General features: G+C 49.9%; 8 protein-coding genes across 8 annotated transcripts; 5 read left to right on the top strand and 3 right to left on the bottom strand.

The window, feature by feature from the left end:
- Positions 1-1,730: 1,730 nt before the first annotated feature.
- FMAN_11199 (uncharacterized protein) lies at positions 1,731-3,165 on the top strand (the record flags this gene model as incomplete). Its single annotated transcript, XM_041833983.1, has 2 exons — positions 1,731-2,101; positions 2,151-3,165. 2 exons carry the CDS (start codon positions 1,731-1,733, stop codon positions 3,163-3,165), a joined length of 1,386 nt encoding a protein of 461 aa, XP_041684292.1.
- Positions 3,166-6,423: 3,258 nt separating this feature from the next.
- On the top strand, positions 6,424-7,905 carry FMAN_11198 (uncharacterized protein; the record flags this gene model as incomplete). Its single annotated transcript, XM_041833982.1, has 5 exons — positions 6,424-6,673; positions 6,737-6,967; positions 7,058-7,131; positions 7,181-7,350; positions 7,407-7,905. 5 exons carry the CDS (start codon positions 6,424-6,426, stop codon positions 7,903-7,905), a joined length of 1,224 nt encoding a protein of 407 aa, XP_041684291.1.
- A 2,261-nt stretch (positions 7,906-10,166) lies between these two features.
- On the top strand, positions 10,167-13,809 carry FMAN_11197 (uncharacterized protein; the record flags this gene model as incomplete). The annotated part of the gene is made up of 8 exons (XM_041833981.1): positions 10,167-10,199; positions 10,484-10,574; positions 10,625-12,162; positions 12,212-12,739; positions 12,793-12,883; positions 12,938-13,254; positions 13,298-13,553; positions 13,610-13,809. 8 exons carry the CDS (start codon positions 10,167-10,169, stop codon positions 13,807-13,809), a joined length of 3,054 nt encoding a protein of 1,017 aa, XP_041684290.1.
- Positions 13,810-14,298: 489 nt separating this feature from the next.
- Positions 14,299-15,711, bottom strand: FMAN_11196 (uncharacterized protein; the record flags this gene model as incomplete). The annotated part of the gene is made up of 2 exons (XM_041833980.1): positions 14,299-15,461; positions 15,510-15,711. 2 exons carry the CDS (start codon positions 15,709-15,711, stop codon positions 14,299-14,301), a joined length of 1,365 nt encoding a protein of 454 aa, XP_041684289.1.
- A 1,129-nt stretch (positions 15,712-16,840) lies between these two features.
- Positions 16,841-19,750, bottom strand: FMAN_11195 (uncharacterized protein; the record flags this gene model as incomplete). The annotated part of the gene is made up of 1 exon (XM_041833979.1): positions 16,841-19,750. The coding sequence occupies one exon, from the start codon at positions 19,748-19,750 to the stop codon at positions 16,841-16,843; it is 2,910 nt and encodes a 969-aa protein (XP_041684288.1).
- Positions 19,751-20,306: 556 nt separating this feature from the next.
- On the top strand, positions 20,307-20,966 carry FMAN_11194 (uncharacterized protein; the record flags this gene model as incomplete). The annotated part of the gene is made up of 1 exon (XM_041833978.1): positions 20,307-20,966. The coding sequence occupies one exon, from the start codon at positions 20,307-20,309 to the stop codon at positions 20,964-20,966; it is 660 nt and encodes a 219-aa protein (XP_041684287.1).
- Positions 20,967-21,590: 624 nt separating this feature from the next.
- On the bottom strand, positions 21,591-22,580 carry FMAN_11193 (probable cytoskeletal binding protein; the record flags this gene model as incomplete). Its single annotated transcript, XM_041833977.1, has 5 exons — positions 21,591-22,192; positions 22,245-22,318; positions 22,369-22,414; positions 22,464-22,514; positions 22,568-22,580. 5 exons carry the CDS (start codon positions 22,578-22,580, stop codon positions 21,591-21,593), a joined length of 786 nt encoding a protein of 261 aa, XP_041684286.1.
- A 331-nt stretch (positions 22,581-22,911) lies between these two features.
- FMAN_11192 (uncharacterized protein) lies at positions 22,912-23,508 on the top strand (the record flags this gene model as incomplete). Its single annotated transcript, XM_041833976.1, has 1 exon — positions 22,912-23,508. One exon carries the CDS (start codon positions 22,912-22,914, stop codon positions 23,506-23,508), a length of 597 nt encoding a protein of 198 aa, XP_041684285.1.
- Positions 23,509-25,710: the final 2,202 nt, after the last annotated feature.

Below are 25,710 nucleotides of genomic sequence, written 5' to 3'. Positions count from 1 at the left end.
AAGGCGAGGTTCTACGAGGAATGAAGTGGTATCTATTCCCAAGCTGACGCCGACCCTGTACTGGAAACGAGAAGGGTCACCAAGAAATGGAAAGAAAGTAATAATTCTGCTAAATGCATAATATATTTCATGTTTTGACAACTGCAATAGGCGTTGCCCAGTTGCCAAGGCAAAACTCTGTGCCAGATCACTATGTGTAGGTGAGACCGCTATCAGGAAACAATGTCAGCCGCTCCCTACTTCGCTCCAATTTCAATACTACGAACAAAGAATATAGAGGTAAAACATTAGTCAAGGAGGCATATGGTTTCATTTTTCATCCCATGTATTAGCGGGACGAAAGCTGGATTGAACCAAGAGGACAAAGCAGCATGAGACACTACGATGCTCTTGAGGGGGGAAGAGAGATCAGGTCAACTCGCGAATAGGAACTGTTCCATAGCTCTCAGACATCCTAATTCCCGTTTAGACCCGGTGATCAGGTGTGATGAGAATGGCTGATGTTACTTCAAGCTTGCAGAGACCCCTGGACAGTTCCCCAGAACCAACAGCCGTGGTGCTCAATCTCAATAGACATGTCACATTTATCTTCACCATGTCTTATCCAGTGTGGTGTCGAATGTCATGCAGGTAAGACATGGAGTTCCGGCATCTGTTTCGGGTGGGAATCTCAGATTTCGGAGGTCATCCCGACGGGTACGAGTAATAGCTTCTACGACTCCAGATGAGAGATGGGGGACCAAGCCATCCTAGGAGAGAAAATCAGGAGAGCTATGGGACTCATACATATTGAAGCAGCTTTCATGAAGTCCAGGAGGCTGATATACCCCCTGGGAGCGAACCCATGTCGGATCTGGTCAGGATCTGGTCAGGCTTTTACGGAGATCTGGCAGCAATATGCCGGATATGATCTGTCTCATGCATAATTTAGGCTGCTGATCGCATGCTTAAGAACGGAAAGATCTAGCGGCATTCCAGAATATTCTTTCCGTACATTGCCACTGGCCTCTGAAGGTTAGGCCTTGATGGACTTCAACATCATCATGAATCAACCTCTTTCCTTACCACCACTTCCTCTGTGTTCCCCCATCAAATCCTTACTGAAAAGCTTGAACACTAACCCTAACTACCCATTGTTTTCTAAGCATTTGTAAACGAGTTAAATGGCGGTGTGCACCAAAGACCTGGTCTTCAGGCAACTTGTACCGACATCAACGTTGCACTCCCAACCATGGAACTCTTCCAAGCTACCATGGAAGAACCTCAATACTGCCGTCGGTCAGATTAACATGTCGCAAACTCCGTTTGGAGAACAGTCCAAGTGGCGCAGACCGTTCGATCAAGTCACACTGCAGTCACACCAGATGCCGTTACCCCTATTCGTACAACACCCAACCGCATCACCAGTACCACAGAACCAGCAGGGGACATAATTGGTTGGTCTACGAATATACCACCGCAGCTTTGACAGAACCTGCAGTGATATGTCTGCATATTCGCAGCACCCGTGTGAAGAGACGGCAAACATGCAATGCTCAACGTTTGATAAGAACTCCAAGTCTTGAGTGCCTCCGGAGCCCGGCATAGCGACGCTGTGTAAGGGGATTATGTTTCTACTTAAGGAGCCCTGCGGCTTGCTAGGGGGTTGTAATATCTCTTGATAAGGAGACGGAGGATATACTCTGAATAACTCAACCTGATTCACTCTTTACAGTGGCTTTTACTGCACCATGGGTATGCTTCGCCTCTTTTTTGTTATCCTGGTCGCAGGGGCCTATATTGCTGTGGCCCAGCAGCAGCCTTTTCATGCTTCTAGAAATGATGTTTTGTCGGTGGATATACTTCCTTCGCTTCCAGAGTCTTTCAATCCTATTCCAACCACGGTCGTGACTGTGGACTGTCTTTTCTGTTCTTCCACAGACGATGGGGAGGTCTCGTCTTCCACTCGGTTTGACACTACGATATATACACAGATATTCAGCATTGGGACCGAGTTCCCTGAGCCGTCTGCACCCTCTGAACCGTCAGGTATTGTATCTGCAGAGGCCTCTGGCACGGTAATATGTGCACCTCATTGTCAAACCTTTGTGACTGTTCCTTGGTATGATGCCTTCTATCTTCGATGTAGAAGCTATACTGACTATAGATAGGAAGAGTGGTGAATCAAAGGTTGCCCCTCTTACTCCCGTCCCAGTGGCAACCTCATGCATCACGATATTCAACACTCCTATTCCTATTCCCCTACCCACAACAGATATGTGGACTCCGGTTGTACCCTCGCCTTCTCTATCAACATCGACGTCGTGCTCAACTACGGAGACGGACTTGTCTCCTTGGACATGGAATATGCCTGGGCCTTCACTATCGACAGAACTAGCTTCGAGCGGCCTAGGAATACCTCCGTGGACATCGGCAGCAACGGAGGAGGCGACGGTTGTTACTGAATCGACATCAGGCGCTACAGTAGTCCTACCTAGCGGCGCAGAGATAACACCAACGTGGTCATTCGTGTCTGTTCAGACATCTCCAGCTACGGAAGTATCAGCGTCGACATGGACATCAACGTCAACGCTGACTGAAGAGGTTCCTGTCTCAGAACCATGTACAACAGAGATCACGGTCACAATGACCAAGACCTTCTACGAGACATGGGAGTCCAAGACACTTCAGATAGCCACGCTATCTCGTACGGTATCAACCACCATCGAAACAGTGATAGTGGAAGCGTATTCTACGTCGACAGGAGAGGTTGTGGTCGAAGGCACGAAGACGGAGTTAACAACCGTTGAGGCTGTTAGTTCGGGTGTAGACTGTTCGGAGGCTGGAAAATGTTGCGCTGCTTGTTCAGCTACCGCAGAGTCTATTGGAGTTGAGACGACGACTTCAACTCTCGTGGGAACATACACGACTGTCGAGGAGTATGTGTCTTCTGCTGGTGGCTCTTGGGTGCCAACCGAGTCTCCCTCCGGGACTGCAGTCGCCCCTGGCACGGAGGGCTCGATTCCCACAACCTCAGAGACACTTACAGAGACAACAACCATATCTGGATCGTACGCTGAGTCGGAGACAGCCGGTCCAACGTCCGTTCAGACTGCGGGAGCCGCCCATGTGACGGCAGCTGTGGGAATAGGGGCTATTTTCGGTCTAATGGGTTTGTTGGCTTGATTCCGTCAAGAAACTGAGGAGCGGAGAATGGGAGGAGAACACGCTTGGATACTGAATCATGTTAATGGACTAGAGAGTTTGGCGCGTCAACAGTTGATGGTTGCATAATGGGCTAGTGTTTTTTTGAGTGAGGACTGCTGATGTACCATGATAGTCTTGGGATAGCAAACACAGAGTTAGGTCCACAGTCTTGTCCACCTTGACTCAAAGAGTCCGGGAAAGATCAGCCGATGGTGATGCAAGCGCTCAGGAAGACAAATGCACCGCGCTTCGTTATCAAAAGGTCCATCCTCGTCTAGACCCTGTCACTTGTTTGCAAAGTTGTCTAGACATGGCTGGCTGAGGAACTTCATAGCACCAGTCACATCTCGTCAGGCTTGACAGCAGACGGTCACGACTAGAACGATGCGTGGGGCATGGTTTGGAGGTTGTGCGGTAGTTGCGGTGGCTGGGATGGCCTCAAAGTGATCTCTACTATGCGAGCCAGCACATTCATTGTCTCGATGCACTAGAGTAGCAAATCACGCATGACTGCCTAATTCGGCAGTGTTGATTCAATGATACGAGGGCATTCTTTGCTTCTTCTTATTCTCTTTCGTGTCATCGTAAAGTATCCCTCCATTGCCGCCGAGCCCACCTCGCCCTATCCATCCTGTCGACGCGAGAGTCTATCAGGTATCTTCAAAGTACTCGTCAAGAATCTGTATACACCCTAAGCCACGAGGTCCAAGGTGTATCCTGGAGCCGGCAACCGGGTAGCTTCCCTGATGCAAGTGTTTGCCCCGGGGTCCCCGAATCGATTGATCAGAACCTCAAGACGAGACCCCAGTTAGTTGAAAGATTTTGATGTCAAGAGAGATTAAGACCCATTTGTTCCAAGTCGCAGTTTTATCCGAAGTGGAGGAATGTGCCAAGTGATCAACAAGGCTATCAAAACCGTCACAAAGAGCAGGCATTATGGAACAACTCAACGCACATCTCCAAGGTTGAGTAGATAATATGCCTACCATGGGATCATGGCATGTTCTGAGCCTTTCAATTCACGTACTTGCACAAAAGCCACCCCAGTCATGATCGGCCGACGAGTGACATAGTTCTGATATAAGGGCGCTTGATGAAGTAGACTCTACGCCAACACTAAAACGGGCTATTCTGGCACATGGCTACCACTGCCGACTCTAAACGCGTGAACTAAAATGGATATTATTTAATTGGTTTGCCCAATATTTTGGTGCCGACCGATAGCGAAAAGATCGATTGTAGGGGTAATGGTCATGAAAACCCGGAACAGGCGAACAGTGGCTTGACCACCAGCACATCTGGCGGCTGAGTCTCACTGCCTACGTCGCACAGCATAAGAAGATCGTGGGATGTCTGAGATGGAAAGAGAGAAGAGAGCTAAAAGAGACTGTTCACCGGGTTTCACTGTCGCATTCCCGGGCCAAGGCGGAACCTCTGCTCTGCCGTGGAGGAGGAATCTCACATTTGGCAATCGATACCGGTGAGAGGAAAGAAATGACCAATGGCAGTTTCTGGCTTCAACGCCAGTTTGAGTTGGGGTTGCAGTTGACCAAGACAGTGCAAATTGATGCCATCTGCGTTAAACAGTGATCAACCACATTGAGCTAGTTCTCTGACATTAGCCCCTCCAACTACTAACAGAATAAGACTAACGAACTGGAGAGATGATCATGCACGCCATAGCTACAGACGAACTAACGGATCATTATTCCTAGCGAACAATAGCTCGACAGGGACACCCCTGAGTGCGGAAGGATTGCCGTCTTGTCATTGTTTGTTGAGCGGTTAGGTCAAGAAGCCCAATCCTAGAGCACACAGTGTATTCTTGAAAGTAGGAAGCTAGATAAGTCAGGACCAGGCTGCGGAACTGGACAGTTGAAGGTGTTCGGGGGCCGGAGGACAGAGAAGCTGCAATGATCATTGGTCCGGATGTGAAGCAGCGTTTACGAGCGTGCGGTTGCACAATGCAGACAATGCAGTGATGATATATTGATGTTCTAAAGCGAACTGGAGAAAGGCTTTAGTTTGTGGCTGTCGCGGCTGTGAGTTTTAAGCCGGAAGCCTCAAAACCCGCCCCCTAATTCTGTGTACACAGCTCCGAGGAGATGAAAAGGAGTGTTACTAAGATACATCTCTTCTTATTTCCCTTGTTAATAAAATTTAAGTCTATTTAAGAGATTAAACTCTGCAAGATTGACTCTGGGCTCCCTGTCCAACAGCCATCAAGATCTCAGTAACCCCTGATATCACTGACATGACAAGATCTTGTCACCATGCCGCCATGCCACGGTAAGGCGTAGGATGATCACACACACAGTGGATCGTTATCTCGGCACGTATTTACGGTTACTAACGACAAACTATTCTGGCCGGGCGTGATCCAGGTACCCGCGACATATCTTAGCGCTCGCTAACAAGGACCGGAAGTTTGATGTCGTGCAGCCGAGGCCAGGACTAAGATCCTTAGTTTGATATGGATCAGCCTTGTTTCTGATGATGTTTGTCCGGTGAGTATTAGCGAGAACTAGTCGAGAAACGTTGTGGAAATGACAGCTTCCCGCTTCATTGCCGAGATGATTTGGTCCTGACGTGAGATCATTCGGGGGGATATGAAGATCCAAGAGAGCCTCTTCACAGCGTCAAAGTTCGGCTGAAGATATTTCTGAGACCACCGTAGCTAAAATTGACGAGTTTTGCCAACTCAGAGATACTAGGCCTCGCAGAAGGTGCCATCCCAGCGCATCACCACCCCTTTCAGCAGCCGCCATGCCTCCATAAGGCAATCCTCTCGTCACAGCGGCCCCACGACTCGCCCAACCAACACTGACGATGTCAGAGATAACAGGGAAGATCGATTCTGGCCAACAAAGATGGATACAAGCCGTGTACTTCTCCCTCGAGACCGACCTCCACAACTCGATGCAGTGTGACAACTCAAGACTGTACTCCGGGGAGACTTCCGGAGAACAAACACTCAGGAAAGTGCACAAGTTTGCTCTTGGCGGCTATTCAGTCTGAGAGAAACGGAATGGGCCTCGTGAATCGTGGGATGTGGGATATGCTGTCCTCGAAGTCGGCCGGCCAGGAGAGGAGTTGAGTTGAGGATACAAATAGTCCGCTCTGTTGTCTCGAAAGTGAAGTTATACTCGACGAAAACCGAGAGAACTCGAGAAGTTTATACCAATATTCTATCTATTTTCTACCCTTATCTAATAAACTTTTGTTTTACTTCCAGCAATGGCAACTTTCAGGGGCACCACTCAGGACTATGCAACTACACTGCATCGCTCTGAAAACGATGGCGTTCTTGGTGTAAACTCTGAACTCCTCAGGGAATCACCTATCAAGAACTCCAACTCCTCCAACGCCGCACTGACTGGTCCCCTAGTCTGGTCCGGAGCAGACTATCAGGGGGACCAAGCTTACACTCTCCGTCTTAGCGGCGAGGAAGCTAAGGAAGTCGACAGCGCCCTCGCTAGTTTCAAAAGTTAGATCTCCTACTACGTATGACTCGGGAAGTAAATGTTTGCTAACGGATGAAACTAACTAGCTCTTGGGCTCGACGGCGACGAAGTCTCCCCTGGCAACTTTCCTCTCCCGAACCTGTCTCGCCGTCTGCGAGCGAGCGCTGAGACTCTCCATCTCGGAAGAGGCTTTGTTGTTATTCATGGCATCGATGGCGAGAAATACTCTGTTGAAGATAGTGTTACTATCTTCTTGGGTGTAGCTGGCTACATTGCTGACAAACGCGGGCTCCAAGACCGCAAGGGTAACATGCTATGTACGTTTCCGGAAATCTGAACCTTCAACAGCTCCCAAGTCCCTCAAATACTATTATTTAAGAACCATCGGTTTTTTCTAACGTTTTAAGCTCATGTAACCGACTCGAAGCAATGGAAGACTCCTGCCGACGCGCGTCATGGTATTCATACCAATGGTTCTCTGGTATGTTACATCAACTCCACGAAAATAATACTCTACTTACTAGTCCTAGCCTTTCCACACTGACATGGGATGTGACATCCTATCCCTTCAAGTTCGAGACAGCGCCAACAAGGGAGGATATACCTATCTCAGTTCAGCCTGGACTGTCTTCAACGACCTGCTTAACCGAGAGCCAGAGGTCGTCAAGACACTCCTGACTCCCAACTGGCCTGTCCAGCTGTAGGAAATTATACCCTCTACCCAGTGAAACATAACTAACGAATTGTTTCAAACAGATCGGGCCGTAAGGCTTCATACTATCTCGCTCCTGTCTTGACATTCCACGATGGCAAACTCCTCGCGAGCCTCGACCCGCATCGCCTCGGGCCGCACCCGAGCATGACGAACTCCAATATCCCCTCTCTTTCAGAAGCTCAAATCCATGCTCTTGAAGCTGTGTCGGAGGCTGCTTCTCGTGTTGAGCTGCAGTTAAAGCTCGAGACAGGAGATCTCCTGTTCTTCAACAACCTCGCCCTCGTCCACCGCCGAGACGCTTACACTGACGACGACAACTCGTCTCGTCACTTGGTTAGACTCTGGCTTCGAAATCAGAAATACGGATGGGCGATTCCTAGCGGCAAGCTTCCTCCTTGGGAGGCTGCCTATGGGGAGAACCGCAAGATCAAGGCTAGACACTACCCTATTGTGCCCATGGTAGAATACCCTGTCCAGAAGTACACTACCAGCTCTGCAGCCTTTATGATCGAGGACTCTGAGACTTCAGACGAGGAGTGATGATTCTCCGACTACTCCACGCTTTTTGATTTTGTCTCTGTTCTGAGACCTCCAGTCATTTCCGAGTCATGACGTGTTTTGGTTTATCAAGAGTTTTGAGAGTCTATCTACTGTCGTTTCCTTCGAAACAGCCTACTATAGGTCACTATGCAGGACTACATACTAGCTATTAGTCGCTCATTGGAGAATACAACCAACATCCTGCAATACTGTTTGTTATCTCGAGAAATCTTGTCACGTGTTGGTGTCATGTGAGAATTGGAGATAAAAACCCTCTGTTGGTTGTTCCCCTTCCAACTCTCTTTCACATTCCTGCCTTTTGCTTCCATTCGTCTTTTCACAAGTCCTCGTATTTGTCTTCAGATCTTTATGTCTCTTTAAGACAACCGTTAACAGAACGTTCCTCCCGCCATACCAAGGCATGCTCCCATCTACCACTATATAATCAAACTCCTCTGGAATGGCATGGCACGACGGCACCAGAGTAGGAGATTATCACCTATGGCGTCCTCTGACTATGACGCCAATATCATATCCCTGCCCTTGTACTTGTGTCAGCCGAACTACAACCTCTAATAAACCTGCCTGGAAACTATCGGAGCGATGCAACTTCAACCGCTGCCTCTCCGACGAACAACAAATTATCTCGATGACAAGAAAGTACTGAAGCCAGAATCGACGCCTCTCGGCAAACCAAACCTACTAAAGAAGTGATAAGCACGGGAATGGCTTGAAGTTTGTATTAGCCCCAAGCTAGCCGTTATCCCTGTGTGAGAACAGACGGTAAGATCATTTCCTTTCCCTTGCTGAAATCCGACAGTTAGAAAAGTGAAGCCTCTAGGTCACACCAGCAGAAGCAAATCTCACGATCCTTTCCATTTTGGAGAGAAACCCGACTCTTTGCGAGATTACATAGTTCCTTTTCAGTATCCTCCTCGTCTCGGCCTTCGTCTCCATCAACTGCCGAAGTGAATCACAAACATGACCTGTTCCAAGCCCGCAGATCTCGACTCCTATACACATATGTGACATCGTGTATATCGTCGACAAGAAACAGCCGGTTGCGGGCCGTGCTGACGTTCTGGTTCGATGTCTCGGCACAATCTCTCGAGATTGACGATCCTACTGGCCCCTGTTATGTCATGGGATATCTCAATACCCGTGTCTCAGACATTCGATCACGCCCTTTAATTATCCACTTTCGTGTTGTTTGAATTTCTCCGGTCACGAACTTGCGGTTGATCGTCGAGCTGTCAAATTTTCTACCCCATAATATGTCTCAGCGCTTTCACGTGAGAATTCGAACCTTGTCGTACTCTGAAAATGGAACCCCCACGAACGGGGGATTTGCTTGGGTGGCTCTGAGGATGTGATTGTGTTTGATATTGTTCTTGAAATCTCCAATTGCCTTTTGTGTTCCACGAATGTGGCTTTCCTCTCACCTTGCAGCTACAGACACGCACTCAATGCCATTTAAACTTTGGTAGTGCCTGATAAGACCAGCTGCTCGTATAGCTAGTATGACGTTGCTCCGTCCGTCTCTGGAGAAGGCTATTTCGAATAGCCTCCTGTCACAATCCATGACCTCTCGGCACGGGTCATGCGTAGTGCGTGCCAGATGAACCCACAGTATGTGCCAATTGACCACTCAAGTCGACCGGCGAGGACAGAAGACGAGCTTTATGGGTCCGTAAAGACCCCTTGCCGTGTCTCTGATTGGCTAAACATTTTGGACAGGGATACAAGTCCAATCCAATCCTTACTAGGGACGATCAATCCTCGCTGCAAATCTCGACGCTTGAACCATAACCCACACGAGTTGGTCTAAACACTAGAAGACATGAGTTTTGTAAAACCTCACATTTGTGAGAAGAAAATGGTGGAATTTATACTGATTTGTTGGGATTTTGGATTGTTGCTCAAGATGATAAGCTGCAGCTGCGAGCAAGGATTATCTCAAGGATGTCTCACACAACGGCCAGGGACTGGTAGACGTCGATGCCCCTGCATCCCCCTTCAGACCGGGTTTCGAGGGCAACGAGTGGGTGATTCCAGGGCACGTTCCCTCAGGGAGGCTGCAATCTTGCCTCCTGCGTTGTCACTTCACCACCTCTGCCGAGCTGTCGTGTGACTCGAGTTTGTGCTTCACAAGCCAGCGGTATCCCCAATATCGGGCATATCGGTAAAGGGCGTGCATGCAATCGACAACTTTGTCGGCACGGGACCTTGCGCTTCATGGGTCTTGGAACCCAGGTGCCAGAATGGAGAATTTTACTCGTCCAGCTGACATCCACGTAAGTGAGAAAGGATGAAGATGAACGAACCAGACTCCACCAGCTCAGCTCAGTTGTCGGGCCTCAATTCGTGTAACGTTTTGCAATAAGGATGCCTACCAGCTTCGGCAATTTTGCTCGCCAGGAACAACGCCTAAAGGCACCCCTGTGAGAATTGTGCAGTAGGCCCTGTTGGTGGGTGTCGGTTCGATGCTGTGTAACTGAAGGGACCCCGTTTCCAAGCCATGGATTCATTTGACCCTGTCTAAATATTTTGGGTACTTTCTTCTAACAGGTCGATCCAGAGAACTCGGAAGCGGCAGAATACGGGCACGGGCGCTGGGCCGAAACGAAAACGTCACTGCTTGAGCTTGAACCAACAGCGATTTGATACTGGTGAGTGTTGGTTCGACAGTGGCACTGACACAGTTCTAACGGTTACGTAGATAAGGAAGATCGTGTGTCGGGAACAGTGTCCAAGCCTGGGCGTGCAAACCGGCAGGATCCAAGCTCTTCGTCACAGTCCAACGTATCGCCAGACTTTGCTCAGCAACCTAGACACCCCAAGTCAGACAATGCCACTTCTAGTGGCACTTACACAGGGGGTGTGTATCCTGGTGGGAGTGCCAATGTTGTGAACGTTCAGGGCCTGGGGAGTCCTCCTCAGGAGCTTTCATCACCCGAACTTCCTCTCTCAATATCATCTGGACAAGCAAATCCACGCCATGGAAGTCACGGTACTCCTCTGCATACGACACTCTCATCCGGACACGGATTAAGCCCCGAGAGTTCAGCTCCAGACTCCGATTGCAGCTCTAGCGAGTCCTCGGGTCCTGCTTCTGGACAACCTTCGAGTCAGACACTCCAGAGCCAGCCCCCACCAGAAGTATCTCTTCTGGACAAAGGTACTTGTTCTCATACTTCTTCAAATGAACAAGCTTCTTGTTCAGTCAATGGCAACCAGTTAATCTCTCCACCTGGTGACGATGCGGGCCGCCTACAGACGGACAGGACAGAGCTGGGGTTGGACTTGCCCTTGAGGAGGGGTGCGGAAGATGTTCCTGGCTCTTTATTCTCTCCGGATACGCTGGGAGACTCCCCGAGTCAAGAAGTCCAAGCTCAGGTTGGCCTCGGTCGGAACTCTGATGATGACGACGACTCAGATCACTCAGACACCCTTGACCAGTTAGAGAACAATTTCAATGATTTGCTGTCTCTCGATCCTGGAAGGCCCATCACTGGTTCGCGCTCAAGAGATGAGGCCATTGCTAGTAGATTTCAAGATGAGGATTCGGATCTTGAAGTTTGGGCGGTTGCTGAAGATGTCCCTACGCCGGATACAGGTCATGATAATGTTAGCCGCCCAGGAACCCCCCCGAATGGCATTGGACGCACCCTCGCCACTGCGCACTCCCCAGAACCCAATCATTCCTTTGCAACAAGCGATGAAGACGATACTGAAAGTGTTGACGGCACATGTTGCAGTTTCAGTGGGAGCAGTGGAGTAGATGATGATGCACGGATTGTCCAGCCGGAAGATCGAGAAGGTAATGAAGAGTCCGATGTAGACAATGATCTTCTTAGACAATTAGACGAAATTTTAGGCGATCACTCGGACCCGGACTGCTTCGAGACACATGCTGGTCCCTCGGCCGTGTCCAGTCGGGAGCACCGTATTCAGTCCTCTTCAGACAACGATGATTCAGATGAAGAGGCCAGTCCCCAGAACGAGTCAAGCGACGACGGCGAGGTGTCGGAAGAAGAGATTGGGTATATCTCGGACTCTCGCGACACTAATGTTGAAATCGAAGACGAAACAGGGTCGCCTATTTTGGATATTCCATCATCTTCAACAAACAGCATCGTTTCCCCAAGCGAAACAACTAGCTCTGGAAAACGTCCCCTCACATTGGAGGAACATGAGGTTGTACGGTTCACACGAGAGATCAGCGCCTGTGTTCGTTGTCGGTTCCAGAAAATCAAAGTACACATTCCCTCTCCTGCAATTGGTCACACTAACATGAAATGAACAGTGCCTTATAGACGAGCAGAACCCAGAAGGACAATGCAAAACATGCAAGAATGTCTCCAAGTCGTCGCCAAAGACAATCCATCGCGTTCCATGCTCGCGACTCCGAATTGCCGACGTCGTTCTTTATCGAAGCGGCGGGCTCAAACTCACGAGACGATGGGCGGGCATCGAAATGCGAGATATTGGGGATCGACTCGATACAGTTGCTGTCACGATTGAAGTCTCACAGAATCTTTGTGGTAAACCTCTTCGCATGAACGTTGTGCGATTCAGACCCATCGACGGGGACGTGACTGCCCGATATTGGACTGACGGCCTTCTCGGGAAGGAGACGTTCAAGAAGAAGGAACTGGCCAACTACTGCCTGGAAAACATCTACGACACGGCCGAAAGCGTTCGACAATACACAATCGACAATGCTCTCCCAGCCTTTTATCACACTATCCAAGAGGAGAGTGAATCAGAAGCTGGAGAAGGGCCCATCACCAGAACGTACCTCACGGCCGTGGCTCGCTATTTGGACCTCCACGTATGTCAATTGAGTCTCGACACGATCCTTGCCCTACGCTGACTCCTTTGCAGAATGAACACAAATCCAGCGGAAGTCTCTCGAGGGACGATGAAAAAGAGCTTGAGATATTTGGAAACCTTTTTATCCTCTGGTGCGCCATCCGTAAGTGCTCCTCTTGACCCCATCTCAATTGCGTCCCACTCTAATCCCGCCCAGAGCACACTGTAGGCTCTCTCTACATCGAAGGCAACGAAACTCTAGGCATGCTCCCCGAAACCGAAGACAAATCCTACCCTCTTTACGGCAAAGTGTCGGTCCCTCGCATGGTAGTCGCCCAATTCGACACCCTCAATTATAATGAGGTCCTCGAGCGGTACAAGGAGAAGCTCCTACGCGATATCGATTGGCTATTCAGCCAGGATAAGAATCGATGGTGGTTCACAATCTACCTCGTCGTCTTCATACTACTACGCGAAGCGAGTCGCATGACAGCAGATCGGTACCGGCATGCAAGAGCTAACTATGGATCAAGTGTATGGCGACCTCGACCCTCAAAGGACATAGCTAACGTAACAGTTGCGATACTCAATCCCAGACTTTGTCGAGGGACTCCATGTCAGCTGCAATAATATTCTCATCCACTGGCATTACTACAACTACGATCAGTGGCCGACTACTCGGTCGTCAGGCCTCACTAATGGTGAACGAAGAAATGACCACTTTGAGACTCTGGCACCCAAGGATCGGCGCCTCGTGAAACAGAATCTCAAGGACCCAGCGGTAAAGAAACACCTTCTGGTATGGAAACAATACAAGAGGGATAACGGAAAAGGTCTGCGATGGCAAAAACTCCACCATACAGCATATTAGTGCTAACCGACCGTGTAGTTCCAAAGATTACTCTCCAACACGACGCCGGATCCATTCGTTACGCAGGAGAACAGGACAAGTACGATTGGGACCATTCTTTGTATTGGGTATCGCAAATGTTTGAGAAGAAGTGGTGCCCACATCCGACGTATACGAGAGAGCCAGAACCCAAGTCAACGTTCATGTCCGTCACCACGGCTGTCGCTGCGGCCGGCTAAGGGCGAAACCGAACCGAACACTCGGCGAGAACATACGATACGAGGCTTGATTCAATAAAATAACGACCGATACGAATATTTTGCTATATGAATTTTAGTGTTGCCAACGATCGAAGAGCTTCCAATGGTGGAAGGGTCGGGAAACGGTACAACGCCCAGGATCGATAGACCCAAATAAACATACACTTCTACACGGAGACCACAATAGAGTATTCTAAGTAGCCTTTATTCTATGCAAGCGATACGCTGATCTATACCTAGATCCAATCGGAAAATCCGCTGACTCCAAGCCTCTCCTCTGTTTCCTGTAGTATCGCCGCTCTTAAGCTCGCTGTGGTTCCTGATGTTCCTGATGTTCCCGTACGCCAAACCAACTCAAAACAAAATTCTGGTGCCATCTACGCGTGGTCAAGCTCTCTTAAATCTGTGTCGGTGTCTTGTGGTGTCCTATTCTATCCCCCGAACCAACCAAAAGATTCCCACCACTTTCTACCAAGACGCATTCTGTGATGGATGGAATTGCATGGGGATTCTCTGCTTTGGGGGAGGAGGCATTCCCCAGTTATCCTCCGGGTCAACCCAGCCCTCGTCTACATGGGTCACGAAGCGCAGAGAACTTCCGAGGCCTTTGGTACGCAGTCGAAGCGGCGAGTTGCAGGGATAGGTGTACATGACATCTTTCCTCAGGTTCTTGGCAAGATTGATCTCCATGATATTGCAAGTCAGAAAATCACAGAAGTGGGAAACGTCGTCGATACGACGCTTCAGCTCAATGAGATGGCCGGCAGTGACGCAAGGGTAGAGACCGAGGTTGATGAGGTTGTACCGCTTGACGGCCGCGTCGTGTGTACGCATATCTCCGAGTCGTGCCCGGAGGGGTCTAGGCGCGCGAGTGTGGTAAAAGATACTCCAAATCTCAAAGGCTTTGTCGAAGAACTTTTTGTACTCATCCGCCCAAGTCGGGGGAGTATCATGGAGGGTACTTGGTCGCCTATAAATAGGGGCGTGAATGTTGTTGGGCTGGACGGCTTGGTCTTCCACCTCCCCGACAGAGTCGGCGTCTGCCTCCCTGCCTTCCTGCTCCGCTGTACTATTTGCGTTGCTGGAAGAGGCAGCCATTTCGTTGTTGTAGGGAGTACTGGGCGTATTCGTGAGCCATTTCGGGCTATTGCCCTCTGGGTTGTCATCTGTGTTGGTGCCATCGGTGATGGTGCCTTGGGTGTTGTTTGGTGACGGGGGGTCGACGTCAATGGGTTCACCCAAAGACTGATCGCTATGTCCCCCGCTGCTTCCGATATCATTTGTAAGAAAGTTGTTGGCAGTTACCGAACTCTCTGCTGTCGAGGTGTTGGTGGTAGAAGCCTGAGCTTGAGTGGAAGCGCTAGGTAAAGCTGCAGCAAGGACCTTCATGTCATGATCAAAGGTCTCATCCACGGCGGTCTCAGCATCGGCTGGGTTGGCGTTTCCGGCGTGCTCGTCAGATCCAGTGTGGTCTTGCGAGTCAACGGCGTCTGCCTCGTCCACGGCTGTAGCGCTTGCTGCAGCTTGGGCATCCCAGGGGTCCTCGTCATCGTTCTCTTGTTCTTGGCCAGACTCGTGCTCGGTGGTAGCTTCACTATCACCATCTGAACCATGCTCCCACGAGTCCGAGCCTGCTTCATCATCATCAGTGTCCTACTCCGATGAGATGTTGCGGAGACTCTCGGCCTCATCAGGGGTTGTCGGAGGAAGTTGGACGAAAGAGGCGTAAATGCGAATGTCTTCAGATGAAGCATATGGAATAGCTTGATTTCGAATACCAAGGAGGAAATCAAGCTGCTTGTGCCCATTTGTAAGGGCAGCTCGTCGAACAGGTTCCGGCAACTTGGCCGTGTCATGGAACCTCAGTTCCCATAGCGACATGATGAAAAACAGGCCACAGTTATCTTTGAATGTGTCTGGAGCAAGGTTAAACACTTCTCGTCGAGCAAGAGGAGAGCACAAATACCTGATCAACGAGAGAAGGCGGCAATGAGACTGTCGGAGCTCTAAGTTGCGAAAGTAATACGTTCAAAAATATAGAGAACAAAACTGTGTTCTAACAGATGATCTTCGTCTTTTTTTCTTTTTTGGATTTTTGTTTTGAAGAAAGGGAAAAGGCAAAGTTGGAGGGGGAGGTGGGAAATGAGAGTTTTTGTGGGAGGAGAGCGAAGTTGCAAACGCATGGAAGATCGAGATTACGTTTACAGCCCCGCGGAGCAACAAAAGGGCAGAAGCACTGATTCGAAAGCTATCGATAAGGTACAGATGACTACACGCCCAGAAGTGGTCACGGGAGCCAGCAAACACTTATTGTAAGCGAGTTGCTGGGCATGAGGGAAAGAGTAGATGAGTTCCTGAATGTGATGCCAACGCCAGCGGCAAACGGCAAACGAGAATGTAAAACGGCATGACAAACGAAGAGCAGAACTTCTATTGTCTACAGAGCATGTTCTTTGGAGCTACAGAGGCACAATGGCACGCTTGGGGGCTTGGTGCTGCTGGAGGGGGGACATGGCAGTGCCGTAGCGGGAGTGGGAGCAAAGGCCTGGAGCAGCCACTTCGCCTTTATCACCTCAACAGCCACTAAACCATTTCGATTTCTAGAAAAACAGTAAAAGGAATATGATGCCTGTCATGGGATATCAATTTAGTCTTAGTAATCACAACATATGGTGCTGATATCTTGGGCGAAAGGGAGCAGCGCATTGCCTCGTTGCTGTTCTGCCAGTGGGGAAGAAACTGCAGCAAAAGCAACTAGAATCTGTACTGCAAAGAGCCTAAAGACTGCATATCAAATGTACAATGTCCATTAATCTTTGTTGTTCACACGTTCAACGTCATTACTGTTCAAGCCACATCCTCTAATCCCTTTGTTGTATCCCTGTTCACCCCTAAAGAATACATCGAAACAAAGCCAAGCTGGTATAATACTCAAAAAGACCAAAGACCAGATATACTAACCCTCCCGTGAACCTCAGATGCTCCACGGTATCTTGCGATTCCTCCGCTTCTAGCTTCCCTCATCCCGCCGTATAAACATCTCCACGACAGTCCGCGCTCGATCCCTCGACCCCTTTTCCTTTTCGTCTACACGACAGACCAAAGGCCCTACTATCTCGGCATATCTACGTTCACGCATCTTGCGCTTCTTGGTGTCTTCGTCCTCTGCGTTGCCGCGGCGGAAGCTCAGGCGGCGGGAGAGACCGCCTTTTGGCTCGTTCGTCACGGGGGTGAGTTCTGATGCAGCGCGGGAGAGAGTAGCTGTAAGGAAGACGAATGCAATGTTGTGGTTGGGTGCTGATGAGAGAATGTCCAGGATCTGTGTCTTGGTGTCGGACCAAGCGGTCATGGGTAGGGATGTCACGTTGGGCAATGATGTTGAGATCTTGGCCCAGAGTTGAGTAGGGATCAGACCGTCCGTGAGAGATTCGAGGAAGAGTAGCAGGATGGATGAGACGGCTTCTAACTTGAACGACGCAGGCCATTCCAATGGAAGCGCATCAAGAAGAGAAGCATCATTGTCCAAAGCAGACACAAGCTTGACCTTTGCATCCTGCATATCCGCCTCTCCAACCCTCCACGTCGACGCCTCAAGGGGCCATCCAGGATCCCGTGGCAGCACTTCCTCCTCAAGCATTGTTGATTCAGCTAGACTTCGTTCAACAAGCGTCTGTACCACCTCAGTAAGCTTGAAGAGCTCCTTCGGCGCTGAGCAATGAATGTCCGAGTCGTAAGCAATCGCCCCATTGAGACCCGTCCTCTCGACAAACTTTCTGATACCGCCGTCAGGAATTCTTATCAACTCTGCGATAGAGCGCCCAACACACGAGGGTTGCCAGATTCCGCGCACAGGAATGAAGTGGTCCCGACCGTCCTCTATGCGAAGGACCAGGACCTCTTCGATCTTGGCGCGGGCTTCGTTCAATGCCCGGATGTGAGAAATGGCCGAGACTTTGAGCTCCAGTAATACCAATGCTGTTTCTCCTGGGTCGAGTGTAACTGTTTCACCCAATGGCTCTTGAGACTCTTCATCTGCTGACAAGAATGTGGTTTTCAACCATACAGGGATAGCATCATCACCGTCTTCTGTCGAGGGCTTCGTCACGAACGAGAATGTCGCCGGTACACTGCCAGTATTTGCAACCGTCAGATGCCGGATCTGCTTTTCGAGGGGTGTAACCTCTCCAAAATCGACGATATTCTCTTCATTGCCATCACTGCCTTCCACGACAACCGTAATGCCTGGCCGGCCTTCATTCTCAGCCCTGTCTAGTTCCCGCGCCACTTCTGCGTGTATCTTGGCCTTGAGCTCTGGTACAACAGCGTCGTAGTCGAGCGTGAAGATAGAAGTGATGGGCTTGTGATCAGACGATGTAATGCGCTGATGCGAGGCGTAGATCTCCAAGTGTATGCGGTCATGGAAGCCCTCCTTTGTGACGAGCTCCTCGGCTTCAAGGTCATCATTTTCCTCATACTCATCGTATCCCAAAGTGTCAGTTGATGACGTTGGATCCTCCCCGTCAGCGTCGGGGTCATAACTAAACAGCACGTCCTCGTCTTCTTCGAGCCCTCTGGACTTCATCTCTGCATCTTTCTTCTTCGCTTCTTCCTCATCTTTAATCTTTGTTTCATAATCTTGTTTATCTTTTCGTGTCCTAAATAAGATACGGTCACACCAGCTTGGAGCTCGTTGCTTCTCGCTTGTGTCAAAGAGGCCAACTGTACCAATATCATATTTGTATGTTGGTAGAAAGGTAATTGGCCCTTCTTGCCAGCCATCATGGAAAGCCTTTCGTTGCTTGATAACTCTTCGTAATTGATCATGTGGTAACAGTGAATCGATGGTGGCCTGTAGAGAAGTGGGATCCTGGCTTGGATCTTCGGGGAAATTGTCAGGGTCTGGTAGATCGCTCGCAGTATCAAAGCTCTCTTCCCGCGAATGTAGCGATACTCTCGTAGAAGACTCATCATCGCTGTCCGAACCCTTCATAACAATAACACCTCGCTCATCGAGAGGCTTCGAGTCCTCGTCTGCACCATATTCACCTCTAGCATGCAGCGTGAGCAGTCGTCGGATATCGTCGCCAGGTATTCCATCCAGTCGAAAGTTCAAGTCTCCGAACCAGAATGCAAGATCTTCATCTCCAATCTTTTCGCCCTCATCTTCCTCAACGCCTGAGTGAACGATTGGGTCGAACTGAGTGCGTGAGAGAACCTGACCGACATCCCAACATCGCCGGTCCAGATACGAAGAGCCAGCACCACTAGCCAAGTGGCTATTTATAAAAACCATGCGAGTTGTTTCGCCAAGCAGCAATCGCGTCGTCACGGCCCCCTTGTTTCCAAAATAGCCTAGCAGGCCCGTACCAACCTGTTTGGTACTGACGTTGCTAATAGTTGGTGCAATTTCGGGCGAAGCATAAACCAGCAGCAATAAGCCAGTCATTTGTTCCGCAGTGATAAGTTCGTAACCTTTAGGCAATGCTGCTTCCAATGCCACTTTCCATTTGTCCATAACACTTGTGTCCGTATATACTGCTCGATTCATATACTCCTTGGTCGTGTTGAGGTCTACAATTTCCTGGAGTCCCAGCACATAAAGACCAATATCACCCCCGGCAGTCAAATGCGGTTTCGAACTGCCATTGTCCTTGTCATCCGTCTCCACGGCGCTATTTTGTGAGAGATTCAGTGACGTCAATTGTTGATCCAAGCCTTCGCCGTCTGTGAACCAGGTTGCGAGGTCTTTATCAGTACCCGTGCACGCAGCAACGTTCCACGTCCCGATCTTGACCTTTAGGCTGTGTGGACGCACGAACTCGGACCGTCGGGCATGAACAGCTTTAGCTAGAGACTGAGGCGTCGTCGAGGTGGGATCCCCCAGTTCAGAACCAGGGGACTGGTCATTTTCGTCGGCCATGGACGCCGTTACTACAGTGTTGGACGAGAGAGACGAGTTATATACACGGCGCCGTCTCGAGATATCGCGGGGAGGTCGATTTGTAGTTCTCTAGATCATGGCTTCGAACAACCTAGCTCTACCGTAGGCGCAAGGCAAGGCAACGCAAGGGATATTTGGGTCGTGTGAGCACCAAAAGAATGTTGAGCTAATTAGAACAAGGGATAAAAAGGGAGATAAACCTCAGCTTAAACGTATGACGTCGAGCTGCTACCGTAGTCTAAAATGGTGGTGTAGGAACCTTAGGAGGGTCCAGTTCAGCGCCCCGCGGCAGCGTCATCTTGCGCGTTATCGATAAGCCCAGCCCAAGCATGCGCACTCGTGCCTCTCAAAGAGTAAACTTCAATCTGCATACCACAACCAACTGTCGATCACACGATCATCTTCTAAGGCCCTGATATCATACGTACATGACCCATCGGCCTTGATCTATCATTTGTGACAAGACTATTTCCAACTAGCGATCACGTCTCCACATACTTATCGGGCCCAACATCAAACAACAACAATAATTATCATGAGCCGCCAAACACCACGAAAGGCTCGCCATAGCCGCCAACCGTCAAATCGTATCCCCGCCGTTTCAGACTATGAATCCGATGCCGCTGCCATACATGCCGACTATGCGCCACCACCTCCACGCACTAATACTGAGCTTAATCTCTCTGTCCTCCAACGTTACCTCCCCTCCATCCATACCATCCTCAGTATAGCCGCCAACGCTGTCATCTACACATTCAACAGCGCTTCAGAAAGCTGGGAGAAATCAGGAGTAGAAGGGACCATGTTTGTCTGCGCGCAGAGTCCACTTCCCGAGGATCCAGGCCAGCGACCACGAGCCTGCGTGTTTGTTCTCAACAGACGGGGACTTGACAACGTGATCGTGGACCTTTCGCGGGTCACACATGCAGAGGTGTCTGGGGAGCTCGTCATTATGAAGGTCGAGGGTGAATGGCAGGAGGGTGACAAGGTACTGGGAGTGTGGATTCACAACGATAAGGACGAAACACGAGAAGTAAACGCTGCCATAATCCAGGAAGCTTGGAAAATTGCACGGTCGGCAGGTCCAGTTGAGACACAGGGTCCCGAGGCTGGTCCAGCTATGCAGGCGATGGGTAAGAGGCTGAGTCTGAGTGATTTGTTCGGCTCAGGAAATGGTCTCAATATTGGACACTAGGTGTCGTCCAAGATGCATCAGAAACCTGAGGCTGAGGAATTGAAGAGCGAAATATCTAAAGATTCAAAGAGATCTGAGGCCTCGACTAGATCTGGGGGGTCAAGGGTGTCAAAAAGGCCAGGAAAGCGAGGGAAGCCATTTAGACCTATGGAAGGGAAGGCCTCCGGGGACTCCGATACAGAGAAAAGCGAATCTGAGAAGTCAAAGCAAGCAGAGTTGGAGCGGGTGACGTCGGTTTCTCATATTCCAGAGTCTGAGAAGTCAGAGTCTCCGGGGTCGGAGTCCGAAGTTGATACAGAGTAGAGGTCCCACGATATGCAACTACTTTTCGGTCTCGGGATTATGGGAATGTTATCAACCGCTCCAGCTTCAGCGTTTACATGGTCACAGGCTAGAGCAGTCCCAATAGTTAGTGCTTGCACAGTTTTTGCCCGAGAGGCAGGGCACAAAAGCCCAATAATGTAGAATTACAGTGGTCTGCACACAAGGATGCGTTTCCATAAGCCCGCAATGGACTATGTCTATTTGTGCATGATATTCATGACGTTAGCAAGTATCTACAAGCAGAAAGCACCTATACGCCGTTCCCCCAACCGGAATAAGTTGTAGAAGCCAACCCAAAGCCTAGACCGTGCCACTGATGCTCAACTCCCGAATCTCCTGCAACACCTGCTCCACTCTGGCGTCTAGTTGTCCCTCGGCATACTGATCTCTGGTGTCAGCATCTAGGTACTGCTGTACTTGCGCCATGCGCGAATACGCCTCTGCGCAGAAACGCAGCTGGATCTTGACGAGAGCCTCGAAAGTGGGGTCGAGGTACGGCACTCGGAGATCGATAAGTTGGGGTAGCTCGGTGCTGAGTTGCTCGTTCAGCTGTTCGTAGGCAACCTTGGCCATCTCCATCTCCTTCTCGGTCCGGGGCAGCTTCGTGGCGTCCTTGTCGGGCTTCTCGGCGAGGCGCTTCACCTTTGCGCGGAGGGCATCGTAGTCGAGCAGTTTGTGAGCGCGCTTCTTAATCGCCTCGTTGACGTCGGGGAAGTAGGCGCAGAACCGCGTGATGGGGTCGAGAACGGTTGTTCGGTAGGGGCCATCGAGGGCTTTGATGGTTTCGGCGTCCAGATCTTCGACGGCCTGCTTGTAACTTCTGCTGACACCGTCTTTCGCGCCTGAGTCGCCGTAGAACGCATCTATCGTCTCGGCGATTCGCATTTGCGATGCGGTCATGGCTGGGATCGGGTTTTAGTATCGAGCTTCATGTGTCGCAGATCATGAGCGTACCTCTCAGGGAGTCGAGATATCCCTTTGATTCCTTTTGTAGTCGCAAAGCAGCAGCTTCCATAGTCTTGAATCGTCTGTTTCTGTTAGATGTCGTCTTCCAATGGATCCGCAATTAATTGCTGACCTCTCTTCGACTTCGTAATCACGGTCGTTCGTCTTTTCAACATGCCCTGCAACGCAATCAGCTCCACACTTGAATGTTTCATCTGAAGCGCATACCCGTCTTCATCATCACCTGCGTCGTCGCGCGATTGACATTCTTCTTAAACCCTGCTTCATATTAGACCCCTCTGCTCGGGATTGCGGGGTGATGGCTGTCCTACCCGCCCACGACATATTGAAAGAATTTCTGGTAGAAAATGAATTAACTGGTTTCGTCTATGTGTGTAGTTCGACGAAACGGCTCAAATACGCTCGAGGGTATATCGTTGTAAAGTTGCACAGGAGTTGGAAGGCAATAAACATGGAAGTTGGGGATAGAGTGACGACAAAACTGGAGCTCAGCCACACTAGTCTACAGTGCCTGGCAGCCCAATCGGCTGATCGACGTCAGAGATGGGGCTGTGTTGAGCTCTGCAATTCGATGCACGTGATTGCGCGTGGAGGCCTGAGTTGAATTGGGAGGAAAGAATTTGATCTGCGTTTGGATATTGGATACCGCGTCAGGATGTTCAGTCCCCGCTTCCTCGTTGTCAGTCTAGGCAATCCCTTGCCCAAATACGAAAGTCTACATTCTGCCGGTCATTTCGCTCTCAATGGCCTTGCTCAAGTCTTGCGGCAACCCTCCTTTCGAGAGGTGACTTTCGGAAATCAGACATGCCTGGTATCTCAAGGTCCAAAATACACCTTGGTTCAATCGCCTACTCTGATGAACATTTCCGGACGTTTTGTTGCAAAGGTGTGGAAAGAAATGACCAATCAACATGACCCCTCATCACTCAGTCTAGTGATTGTTCACGATGAACTCGAAAAGGACTTGGGCATTGTGCGGCTCACGGCGTGGGACCGGAGTCACAAAGGTCACAATGGTATCAAAAGTGTCAAGGGATCTCTTTCGCAAAATAAATACCCAACGTCGCCGTTTGTACGAATTGCTGTTGGGATTGGAAGACCAGCCGAGAGAGACCCCGAGACCGTTAGCCGTTACGTCCTTGATCGGATATCAAGCGACAAAAGGAGGATTCTAGAAGAAGAAGCGCCATGGAAAGTTGCCGAGTGCCTTGTTGAGCTGGAAAAAGAATGGAAGGCTGAGCTCAAGACATGATTCGACCGCCTGGACAGGGTCCTACCAACTGCGACGATGCAACATCGGAATCCGGGTGCGCCAGTAATAGCATTTTGTCTCAAGAAAAGCAAGATGCATGTAGCCTGGAACAGTTACTTTACAGCTCCGTGTTCAGACCAACGTCGAAGCAGGTCACGAGCAATCAAAATGGACATTAGTTGTCTACGGTCAAGTATGGCATCGGAGACATTTGTCCAGTCATGCCAAAATACTATCTGAGATACCCAACTGAGATACCTGAGTTCCGCGTCCGTTTACGTGACCACGCATGCACCGAAATCCGATTCTGCCTCCCATTATCAAACCGCTCAACTACGCCGGACTCAATTCTGAGTTACGAGTCTCCCGAATTGCACATCCGTCGCATATTTGCCGAGTGTCCTACCTGAAGGTATGCAGAGATCCCTTATCTTACGCTAAAGACGCCACAGGCGACCTAGCTCACAACCGGCACTCCAACTTCTCTAAGTTCCTTATCTATGCCAAGGGTATGGGCAATTTGCACAATTCGACTTGTCCAATGGCCTTTGGATCGTACCATCACATGAAGCTGGTTATCGCGTCGTGGTGTATTCTGATATCACATCTTCGAGCTGAAATGAGCTGAAATGAGCTGAAACTGTTACGAAATGCCTAGTTTGACGGTGTCCTTGCTGTCTGATAAGGCATGCAATGCAAGAGTGTTGGTAAGCACTGCAATCCGGTCGTTCCCATGGCCTGCTCGTTCTCGGGAAATGATTCAGCAATTGCCGTTTCGGTCGAAGAACAATCGTCTGAGTGGGAGCCGATGGATATCTCAAGCGGTTGACGATGGTTGCGAAGGTCGATACCAAGAAACTCCAGACAGAGTCGTTGAAGATGTTCAACGTCGAAGTAAGCTTAGACTTCGAGAAACTGCCAACTCGTAGTGGACGCAGGTCCAGCTTATATACATTGGTCCCTGATCATATCTATCGTCGTAAGCGGGCGACTCGCATACTGACGCGCGCAACAGAGGCTCAATCTAGGGCGTTGCGGGCGCAAAAGCATCTTTGACAGTTGAGAATCCGGGGAAACGATGTCAATCACATCAATTCTTGGCTACTTGAAGACCGTGTGCCCATGTGGACTCGATATGCTTATTTTCTTCATGTCTATCACCAGATCTTTGGGAATGGAACACAACCATATTCAACGTGAAACCGGTGATCCTTTGACCCGAGAGGAGGTTTAGTACCTCGCACAACACAGTCAGACACACGAAGTTTCAACAATAAGCAGCCTCGAACAGACAGCAACTTCACGCCAAATTTGGCTCCAACGCTCACGCTTTGAGCGTGTCTATCTTTATCAAGTATCGGCCGAGCTACACGACACTCAGACTCCCAGAGACAAGGGTCCTGGTTATTGTCCGGGGTCTCGACGCTAGACGCTCCACCGAAGCTGCCAAGAGATAAGGAAACGTCCAATCAGACATGCTCTATTCGACCTCCTTCAACGGTTCGACCTGGAATTCGGCAACCTTGAGGACAATGTCAGATAAGAACTCTGGCCGGTTATGCGGCGCGTCTGGGGAAGCGCAATATTGAGTGCAGTTCGCACAAGAGGGTGTCGAGGCTTCATTATGCTTGAAACTTTCTCGCCATGTAACTCTGGTCTTGGGACGCATTCCGACGTGTCAGAGTCAACACCTCAAGAGCTTAAAATGCTTAAAATAAGTCTAACAATAGCGAATCAGCATGGCATCCTCAGCACTAGAACTTCCATTGCGGCCGTCCGGATATACATAGAAATCCTCTGATTCCTCAGTAAGCATGGCCGGGATACACTGCCGATATCGACAGCAATTTCCCCTCCCGGCGTGCATCAAAGGAGTCAAATGCCTACAATTAGGCCAAGAGGAGATATTCATTGCGGGCCAACTGCCAAGCAGAGGTTGCAATCCGGAGGTCCTATAGGGATATTGGTGCTTATCAGCACAGCCTATTTAAGCTTGGGTGTGGCGTCCATCCCAATACAACCGGATCGGAATGCTAAGTGTGATAAGCAGCGATGGGTGTGCCAGACTCAGGAACAGCCATACAGGGGACCGTTTACACAACCACGACTTCATTTCTGGCGCAAACGAGTTGTGTCAAGTCAACGTCAACGCATTGTTACAGGATCATCCTCTCAAGCTTATCATGAACAAAGTCTTGGAAT

Source organism: Fusarium mangiferae, assembly GCF_900044065.1.
Source record: "Fusarium mangiferae strain MRC7560 genome assembly, contig: FMAN_scaffold008, whole genome shotgun sequence".
NCBI lineage: Eukaryota > Fungi > Ascomycota > Sordariomycetes > Hypocreales > Nectriaceae > Fusarium > Fusarium mangiferae.
The sequence above is the reverse complement of the archived record's forward strand: the minus strand, read 5'-3'. Positions and strand labels throughout refer to the sequence as shown.